The sequence below is a fragment of the Entelurus aequoreus genome, linkage group LG26, assembly GCF_033978785.1.
Source record: "Entelurus aequoreus isolate RoL-2023_Sb linkage group LG26, RoL_Eaeq_v1.1, whole genome shotgun sequence".
Lineage (NCBI taxonomy): Eukaryota > Metazoa > Chordata > Actinopteri > Syngnathiformes > Syngnathidae > Entelurus > Entelurus aequoreus.
The window spans coordinates 25,942,885-25,953,769 of NC_084756.1; the positions used below are offsets into that span (position 1 = coordinate 25,942,885).

The 10,885-nt window shown below is 39.6% G+C and overlaps 1 protein-coding gene across 1 annotated transcript in view; it reads left to right on the forward strand.

Annotated features, from left to right (window-relative positions):
* Positions 1–9,744, forward strand: part of rab22a (RAB22A, member RAS oncogene family) — a 28,009-nt gene extending 18,265 nt beyond the window's left edge. The window contains exons 6-7 of the mRNA XM_062037974.1: positions 1,218–1,327; positions 4,252–9,744. Coding sequence (XP_061893958.1) covers positions 1,218–1,327; positions 4,252–4,349 — 208 coding nt within the window. The 3' untranslated portion in view covers positions 4,350–9,744. The remainder of the gene's footprint in view (positions 1–1,217; positions 1,328–4,251) is intronic.
* The last annotated feature ends 1,141 nt before the right edge of the window (positions 9,745–10,885 follow it).

A 10,885-nucleotide genomic window follows, 5' to 3' on the forward strand; every position in this document is an offset into this window, starting at 1 on the left:
AAAACAAAACTCCATAGCAACCATACCTTAAAAGTCCTTGTAGCAACACCAAAATTGGTACAATTAAAGTCAAATCATTATAAAGTCATTATTTATTTATTATTTAAATCCCATGTCTAAAGGATATGCAAAACGTCGTCGTAATCGTTGAGATTGTCTAGGAGAGGAGAAGCCTCCTCAGAGTCACTTTCATCGATTTCTGAGTCATTATCGCTACTTACAGGGTCCTGACCAACAAAATAATCATCAATCAGCTGTCCGTAATATTCCTGACCAGCAGCACTAAGAAGATTCGCCGACTGCAGTGAATTTAGCGCACTTGCAACCGCCTGTGTACCCTCTCCACCTTCTAAATCCATTACGGAATGTAAAACAGTCTAACTTATCCACAAAAATAATAATTAAATGTTCGAAAATCACCTTTTTTCACCAAATATTCCGCTCGAATTACTGTGTGTTGTTTTTCATCAGGGCGCTGCCATGATACCACCATGCACCGCGCGGGGTGATTCAACCAATGAGGGTACGCCTCACAGCGACCGCTTAGCAACAAGCCGGATTTGTTTACGTCGGGACAGGTTTAAAAACTCAAATTCTATTGGTTCAGAATGGCGTCATCGAGAATTCCATGCTCATTTTTAGAAAGTAGGTAAACTTGGCGTCACAATGATAGCAAATATGGCTAGGGGGATTCCCCCTTATTGCCGCGAGTGAGCGTTGAAAACACTTGATTTTCTCAAGGAATTTTAACACAAAGGACTAATTTCTGAAGACATACCTCGTACAAAACCTTCAAATAAAGGTGATTTAAGATGTTTTCTTGCTATTTCGATGATTGGGATCGCTAGATTGTGGCTTTATGGACTCATTTTTGTGAAAATCTCAATTTCAACCAAGATACTTTTTTTTCACTTATTTGCCTGTAGGTCAAAATTAGCCTGTGCGTATTCCGACTCATTTTGCCAGCACGGGTCACATATGTTTAATTAGATTTGCATTTTGTCTTATGGGAAAAACATATCCAGTTTTCGTACGATACAATCTTTGTTTGACCTTTTGGAGCAGACTACTAACAAAAACCGAGGTGTACATAGGCATGTTTGCTTTAGGAAACATCTTAGCGGCAGAGTTACAACTGATTGTTTCTTGGTCATGCTTGGATTGGATCTTTGTGTGTGCCTGCGACTTGAAATGTAACCACTGTGAAATGTTTACAGGGAAGTCTTGGAGAAGGACGCCAAGGACTATGCCGACTCCATCCATGCCATATTTGTAGAGACCAGTGCCAAGAATGCCATTAACATCAACGAGGTGTTTATAGAGATAAGTGAGTGTTGTTTCCGTGTTCCCTGGTCTGCACGTTGTCGTGTCTTTATTGGCTGCTGTAATGCTTTCACAAGAAAGACTACATAAACACATGTACTTTTTCAATTTAAATACAGGTTTTGTTTACCTTTTTTCCCACTCCTTAGTACATAAAAACAAAGGAGTTTTTCCTCTCCATGGCTACAGGTGTGTGTGTGACAGTAGTAAAAGCTCGGACTTGCAAAGGTAGAAGTGGTTTGGCAACACCTGTTGGTTTGCAATGTATAAAGCTCTAGGCCAGGGGTGTCAAACGTGCGGGCCCAAGCCTAAGAACACCTCCACATTCCCTATCTTGTATTTTTTTAAATTTTTAAAACAGGTCATAAAACAGCCATTTCTTAAAAGCCTTTAATTGGTCTCATTGTTTTAATTGATAATGTGCTAATTGGCTCTCAACTTTTAAATTTTATTGTATCTCCAGATGTATTTTCCGGATTCAACAGTTAGACTTAGATTGGTCAGATTTACTCTAGAGGCTGGTGCCAAAAACCCAAATATTTATGCTCTAAAAACAGGAGGGTGTACTTGGACAAGGATGGTTTCGCCCTGTTTTAGTGAGAAAAAACAACTGTTTTGACAATAACTGACAAATCTAAGTTTATGAGCATGAAGCCTACTAGGATGAGAGGCGAAACATCTTCCAAGACAAACCAAACAGTCCAGTTGCGATCGATTGAATATATACACACACACACATACGTACACACATAGGTACTTATGCACATACACAAGTACATACGCTCGCATATACATACACAAATACAGTACATATATACACAGTACACACACGTATACTGTACACACATACTGTACATATACAAGCACATATGCATACATACACTCATGCATATAATCACGTTTCATCAAACATATATTAACGTTGTTTCCCCCAGGGGAAAATGGGTAACACATGGCACACTGACAAAGCGTATCCTATTTTTACAATAACAATCTACAAAGTGACTTTAGTTCGCTTCTCTTTCTTGCCTTCTATTCCTCTGCTTTTTTTGTAATTCAAGTTGTCATTACATATATGTATTGTTGCATTTGAAACAATTGTAAAGTTGACGATTGAGGTAATTATTACTATTATTCATTATCAATAGTGTTATTTGTACTAGTATTTTTATTGTTCCATTTGTAGTGCAATAATGTTCATTGTCATTTCTCTGTTATTACTAGCTACTGCTGTAACTACTATCATTTTTCGTATCATATTTGTACATATCGTATTTGCTGATGTTGTTTTTGTTTTTGTTGTTCTCTCTCTGACTTATCCCCTTTTTTGTCCCCGCAATTTCCTTCTCTGTCTTTGTTTTTTCCTTCTTTATATCCCCTCCTGCTCAGGTCTGGCTGCGCCAATCATTAAATAAATCAAATAAGCGGTAGAAAATGGATGGATGGATGGAATTTAATAAAGTCAAATACAAATAAGGCAACAGGAGGAGTATCCCACACTTCTCTTTTGTAAAGTAAATCTGTACAACAGATATGGGCATCTACTGTACATCAACTATATGATTTGCCTGAGTAGCTGAACAGGACCAAAAAAAATAAATGAATAAATATATCGACAGGTGTGTGTGTGTGTGTGCCTTTCCAAATCATGTCCAACCAGCTGAATTTACCAAAGGTGGACTCCAAATAAGCTGTAGGAACATCTCAAGGATGATCAGTTGAAACAGGATATGCACCTGAGCTCACTTTTGAGCTTCTTGGTAAAGGCTGTGAATACTTATGTACATGTGATTTCTTAGTTTTTATGGGGCAATCGGAGTGTTGCTGGTTACTGGGGTTCAATCCCCTCCTTCTACCTTCCTAGTCACGTCCATTGTGTCCTTGGGCAAGACACTTCACCCTTGCTCCTGATGGGTGCTGGTTAGCGCCTTGCATGGCAGCTCCCGCCATCAGTGTGTGAATGTGTGTGTGAATGGGTGAATGTGGAAATACTGTCAAAGCTTTGAGTACCTTCAAGGTAGAAAAGCGCTGTACAAGTATAACCCATGTATCATTTATTTATTTATTTTTAATAAATGTGCAAAACATTTCTTAAAAAAAACAAAAAGCTTTGGGGTATTGTCTATACAAATGTTGAGGCCAAAAAATATTATTTTTCCATTTTGGTATAAGGCTGTGTGGAAGTTGCCCTCCAGGGGGTTCTTCGGACCACCAAGCACCGACATGATAGCCCGGTTCAGGTTCACAATACAGTTTTATTTTGCAATAAAGTCTGTGGGTTGCTTTCCAGTAATTGTCTTTTGTGGGTGTGTCAGGCTCGCTCTCGCTCTTACTCCAGCTCCAACCACCGCTCTCCTCCCGGCTGCTGCTTATGGGTTGGAATTGGGGGTTAAATCACCAAAAATGATTCCCGGGCGCGGCCACCGCTGCTGCTCACTGCTCCCCTCACCTCCCAGGGGGTGATCAAGGGTGATGGGTCAAATGCAGGGAATAATTTCGCCACACCTCGTTTGTGTGTGACAATCATTGGTACTTTTTAACTTTAATACAGAGCGACAGGTGATTAGATAACAAGCCCTACCTTCGAGGCCGGTCCTGTCACACCCCGTTCCGCTGCACACCCGCAGGCCACACTCCCAAAACAAAACAAAATGTTGAAAAGTGAAGTGCCGTTAATACTTTCTGGATGCACTGTATGGTCCGAAATGTATTCCCCTTTTGTGAGGGTGCCTTCCTGTGCCTTACTTGAAATGTGCACCAAGTGGGAAATGGGTATGGCTGTTTTGGGTTCGACACCATTTGTTCCAACTTTGTGTTGAGTGTCTCCAAACTTTTCACCGGTATTGCATATTAACGTGAAAAGAAGTATGCCATCCAAACACCTGTCACTACTTCTGAGTGTGTGCTTTATTGTGTTTCTCCTCGCAGGTAAACGCATCCCAGTTGCGGACGCGGCGGGGGGAACGTCGGGGAAAGCTTTCAAACTGGGGCGGCAAGCATCGGAGTCTCGCAGGACGTGCTGCTGATGATGTCGGGTGACTTATCCCACTGGTGACCCGTGTCACCTGACCTTTGCTTAACCTCATTTCTCCGTCCTTTTAATCACACACACAAGCATGCGATTGAAAAAAAAAAAATACATAAAAAAAAAGTTGGCGGAAGTGAAAGAAGAAAACCTACACGTACCGTACAATATGCAGACTTGTGGATGAGAAGTTGTAATCTTTATTTTTGATAGCTCTTTTAATAACTGTTTCAATGCAGTGTGTGTGCAATCAGTAATTTGTCATTATGGATTCCTTTTGTTTGGAAAAGGTGGGTGTAAACCCACAGTACACAGGCCTTTTTATAATATACAGAGTTTTTATATTGTGTCTTGCATCGATATTTAGCTCGTAAGCACGATATGATTGAAAGTAATCGGCTTTTTGTGGTGACAAACTGACAAGTCTTTGTAGACGCTAACTCTGTTTGTGGTCGCCGGCACTTTGCTTGCACTTTGTAACAATGTAGAGCAGTGGTTCTTAACCTTGTTGGAGGCACCCAACCCCACCAGTTTCATATGCGCATACACCCAACCCGAACCGTAATCATAAAATGATGTTATTATATTAAAGAAATACTAATAAAGGTATATTTCACAAACAGAAAGTTACAGGAATGTACACATGATCCCATGTTTACATCTCATTGTGCAACACATGAATGATTTAGTGGGAACTAAATGCGATATCTGAAAGGGGTACACATTATATCCAAAGTAGGACCCCCCGCCCAGACATATAATACTAGTACACAGCTCATGAAAAACAATATGTTATAGTCATTGTAAGTGGGCCAAAACATTTATATTAGAAAATAATCTCATGGAAATGACTGCCGTCATTTGATTACAATAATAAAACATTGAACTTGTTATTTAGTCAGGTTTGGGACAGGTGTGCTGCAGGTGTGCTGCAGGTCTGACGTCGCTCACATGTGCTCCACTGAATGCTCGAGGAGTTTTTGCGTTTGCTCACACATATGGAAAATTAGAGGGAACATTGTTTGGGGGTATCCATAATACGGTGACAGGGAGAAGTTTTTATTTACACGATAAGTCGGGCATGTCTTGACCTCCACGGCGGAGGCTTTGCCGAACCCCTGAGGCCGGCTCACCGAACCCCTAGGGTTCGATCGAACTCAGGTTAAGAACCACTGATGTAGAGTCTTCACTTTCTATATTTTGGTGCAGTGAGGAACAATAAGAAGAAGCTACACAAAAATGCGTCGACCCCAGGACACACCTCCGCTCTGATCTGCTTTTCCCGATTGTACAACACTTGAGTATTTCGGTAATCTGTACACGTTGAACTTGATGGGAACCTCAAACGTATGTAACTTCATGTTCTTTGCTGCAGCCTTCTTCATGATGCAACAGTTGTTTTTACGTCAGATGCTAACACGTAACATGTTAAAGGGGAAGTGCACTTTTTTTTAAAATTTTGCCTGTCGTTCACAATCATTATGAGAGACAAGAACACACGTCTTTCTTTCTTTTTAGGATTCTGAAGACGATAAAAGACGCTTGCAAGATGCAGCTAATGGAAGTCCCCATTGTAGCCTTCAAAGCCCTCTAAAAGACAACTTCAAAACCCTCATTCAACGTTTTATATACACACTACAAGTCTATATATAATGTAGTAACAGACACGTTCATAACGATATGTAGGTAATATGTTCAATATTTACTGTATTTTGATAATTTTATGCATTAGCGAAACTTATTTCCTTAGCGCATTTATTTCCGTTCCCATAGCAACACACTTCCAGCAACAAATATATGTTCCTACTTCTGGAAACAAACGCGAGTGTGTTCTAATCATGACAGACTTGGTAACAGACGTAGAAGATGACTATTTTTTTTAGACAAATGAGGATTTACAACTAGGGATGTCCGATAATATCAGACTGCCAATATTATCGGCCGATAAATGCTTTAAAATGTAATATCGGAAATTATCGGTATCGGTTTAAAAATTATCGGTATCTGTTTCAAAAAATAAAACGTATGACTTTTTAAAACGCCGCTGTGTACACGGACGTAGGGAGAAGTACAGAGCGCCAATAAACATTAAAGGCACTGCCTTTGCGTGCCAGCCCAGTCACACAATATCTACGGCTTTTCACACACACAAGTGAATGCAAAGCATACTTGGTCAACAGCCATACAGGTCACACTGAGGGTGACCGTATAAACAACTTTAACACTGTTACAAATATGCACCACACTGTGAACCTACACCAAACAGGAATGACAAACACATTTCGGGAGAACATCCGCACCGTAACACAACATAAACACTACAGAACAAATACCCAGAACCCCTTGCAGCACTAACTCTTCCGGGACGCTACAATATACACCCCCCACCTCAACCCCGCCCCCAACCCCGCCCAACTCAACCTCCTCATGCTCTCTCAGGGAGAGCATGTCCCAAATTCCAAGCTGCTGTTTTGAGGCATGTTAAAAAAAAAAAAAAGCACTTTGTGACTTCAATAATAAATATGGCAGTGACATTTTGGCATTTTTTTTTCCATAACTTGAGTTGATTTATTTTGGAAAACCTTGTTACATTGTTTAATGCATCCAGCGGGGCATCACAACAAAATTAGGCATAATAACGTGTTAATTCCACGGCTGTATATAACGTATCGGTTGATATCGGAATCGGTAATTAAGAGTTGGACAATATCGGATTATTGGATATCGGCAAAAAAGCCATTATCGGACATCTCTATTTACAACCTTATCTTTTTGAAGCTGAATATACGGAGGATGAACTGCTGGTGAGGTTAGCGTAACTTGACGGTGTAAATGTGGAATTTGGAGCCGAGCTACTTTGACATAAATGGAGTGTTTACCCAAAATAAACCTGAAAAAAACGTTCTCGGTTAGCTTGACCAAGAGGATATCTGTCCATCTTGTGAGTCACTATAATATTGATTATGATACACGCAGCACGTCATGCGTGTTAGTACAACTACAGTACTGTCGAGCTAGCTGTGTACAAACAAAACTTGAAATGTGGACTAATACTTTACAGATACTGTAATATGATTGTTCATGTTTTTCAGTCAGTACAGATCAGTGTCCTATCGCATTGTGCTGTGCATTACAATCTCAAAAGCCGTTCAGCTTATGGCTGATATAGTAGCATGCCGTCGTAAGACGACGTGTTACTACGCTAGAAAAACAGTTCCTCAGTGTTCGCTCTTACAATAACAATGTGGCTACAGCTTGGTTATTATACAAGTTACGGAACGTAAATGAAGTATTGTTGGTGGTTTTTAGATGCATTTTTAAAGTGATTTAGAGGCAGAATGGATTGTTCCCATGAACTGCATTTCTAGTCACCTAGAAAGAGCCTATTGTTACAAGTTAGAATGCAAAAAAAAACCAAACCTTTTGTCTTCTTGTTTCTCAAAGATTGTGAACAATAGGCAAAATTGTATAAATAAGTGCAGTTCCCCTTATGGATTTCTGGTGACCGTTGTAAATAGTTAAAGAGGGACTGCTCTTTAAAAAAATTTTGCCTATTGTTCATAGTCCTTATGAGAGACAGGAACACACATGTTTTTTATTTATTTTTTTATATTCACATTTTTAATAATTTTCTCATTCTAGGTCCCTAGCATTGGTGCTAATGGGAGTAATCAATTTTGCCTCTAAATCACTATAAATGCACCCAAAAAGCGCTAAATATACTCCATTTACATCTCATGACCTGAATATTAACCAAATATAAGCAATATTGTTATTATCAGGCATGTGAAATGTTTGCGTAAACGCAGAAATCCGCATTTTTAAACATTCATTTGCACGTCAAAATATCACTTCCGTGTTTTTTTCATCAATAAAAATAGGATGTAAATAAAATGTGTTGAACGCATTTGAGGACATGAAGTATCACTAAGACAGCCAAAAGAGGTTGGTAGATGAGAATGAATCTAAAGGTAAAATATAGTGTATAAATACACTCATTTGCAGGAAATGTGGTGTTCATTTTCGACATTTTCTTCCGGGGGGTTTGCGTGTTAGCACTTCCTACAGATAGAAAAGTTCCTTTTCTTTATCTCAAAAGGACAAACTATTTTCAGCCGCGCGGTGATTGATCACAGAGAGCTAACTAGCTTGTGCAGCTACATTTTTGACATACTGACCTGCTGCATCATGATCGCCTGTCAGTTGGGGAAAGTTAAGTCTAGATTATGAAACATGCATCTCACCTGGATAGTAGAAGGTTGTGGACATAAACCGAGAAGTTGGTCAACTTTGACATTCAATTTAGACCCGAAGATGGCGAGAAAGACACAAAATGACCAGCTTATTTTTTTAACCCTTCACAAGGATAATGATTAATTCTTCATCTAAACGGGAAGATAGAAACATCCCATCAGTCGGCATTCCAGTCAGAGCAGACTTTGTGCAGTAAGTGATTATTTATTATGTTTGTCTCTCATGAAGTACGCCGTGATTGGTCGTGTTGTTGAAGGAAATAGTGAAAGTTGTGATCCCTCTGTGAGAAGATAGGTATCTATTACATGTTATTATAAATGTCACTACATTACATATATACTTGAGGTGTGTATACAAAAGTTGGAGGTTTTTGGATTTTTTTAGAGCGCTTTATAGGCGACTCCATTGTAAGCTGACTTTTATTTACCAGTTAGAATGCATAAAAAAAGAAAAATCTGTTCTTGTGTCATGTAAGGATTGTGAATGATAGGCAGAAAAGCGCAGTTTGTCCAGTTAAAACACATTTTCTACGGTCAAAGATTGGGACCTTAAAGTACATAACAGCAGCACGTATGTTTGTGTTGACTACAACTTTTTGGGGCCTTTTCAATCCCTTCTGCTTCTTTTATTTCCTTTCAAATCACACACTGACACATTTTCTCAGACACGTGTCTGGGTTATTCATTATTATGGGTCAGGCTTGCTCGCTCCTACACGTGATAAAAAGTGCCATGTTTCAAGACATTTTTCTGAATGAACACTTCTGCTTGTGTGTGTGTGTGTGTGTAATATAATGACTTGTTGGATTGTGCAGGCTGGTTTTGAACACAAAACATTTGCCTTGTGTGCCAGTGTTGCAGCAAATAAAATGCCAATAGTCTTGGGCTGGCCCTGGGAAGGCGATTGGTCAATGTAATGTATATTTGACAGCGTTACATGACATTACACTGCACAAAAGTCCACGACTATATTCAGCATTAATTAAAACAGTGTTGACGTCTACATTTTGGGTAATATCAGCACTGTGGTAGATATATTTAGCTTTTTAAAATGTTTAATTATGGAATGCCTGTGAAAGCACTTGGCAGTCTAATTCCAGATGTGTGAAAAAGGGATTTGTCCGTTTCTTTACCAATAAAAGAATGACAAAAAAAAAAAAAGTGCAGCGTTTTTCTTTTGGACTTGAGCTGTTGAACTAGTCTATTGTAGAAATACCAGCGTGTATTAGTAATGTCTATAGTATGCATCGCTCCAATGTTGTTTGAACCGGTCAAACGGGTGCAACTTGTAACTTGAACTGTTGTTGCCTTTGCTCATATTCAGTTTTTCTTAGGATTCCATATGATCCACGTTCTGTGGCAATGGACTGGTTAATGAATTATTGTATAGATTAATTGAAATGTAAACTAAATTCCCATAAAATATATATCATTGCAAATATCCACCCTCGTGGCTGTTAGTAGAGCAGTGGTCATGTATTGAGAGATTTTGGCCAAAAACCTCCTTCCCTCAGTCAGAGCATTGAAGATGGGTCGTGGCTGGGTCTTCCAACATGACAATGACAGCCAGAATAACCAAGTAGTGACTCCATACCAATCATATCAAGGTTCTGGAGTGGCCTAGCCAGTCTCCAGATCTAAATCTAATAGAAAATCTTTGGAGGGAGCTGAAACTTTGTGTTGCTCAGCGACAGCCCCGAAACCTGACAGATCTAGAGAAGATTTGTGTGGAGGAGTGGGCCAAAATGGAGCCTGCAATGCCTCAGACTGGAAGTCTCTCTAGAGAGTGGTGAGGACGGCGGAAAAGATGATCAGGACTCCTCTTCCTCCTATCCAGGAGATCGCAAAAAGCCGCTGCCTGACCAGGGCTCAGAAAATCTGCAAAGACTCCTCCCACCCCCACCAAGGACTGTTTTCACTGCTAGACTCTAAAAAGAGGTTCCGCAGCCTCCGAAGCTGTAACAGCTTCTTCCCTCAGGCCGTAAGACTCTTGAACGCATCATAATAATCCCCTCAATTCCCCCCAAAATGAATTAACTGGCTGGAATAAAAAGACAATATAACATACATCCATAAACGTGGATGCATATGAAAAAGTGCAATATATTTATCTGTACAGTAATCTATTTATTTATATATGCACCTTATTGCTTTTTTATCCTGCACTACCATGAGCTTATGCAACGAAATTTCGTTCTTATCTGTACTGTAAAGTTCAAATTTGAATGACAATAAAAAGGAAGTCTAAGTCCAAGTCTAAAATCCCTGTTGCCATGTGTGCAAA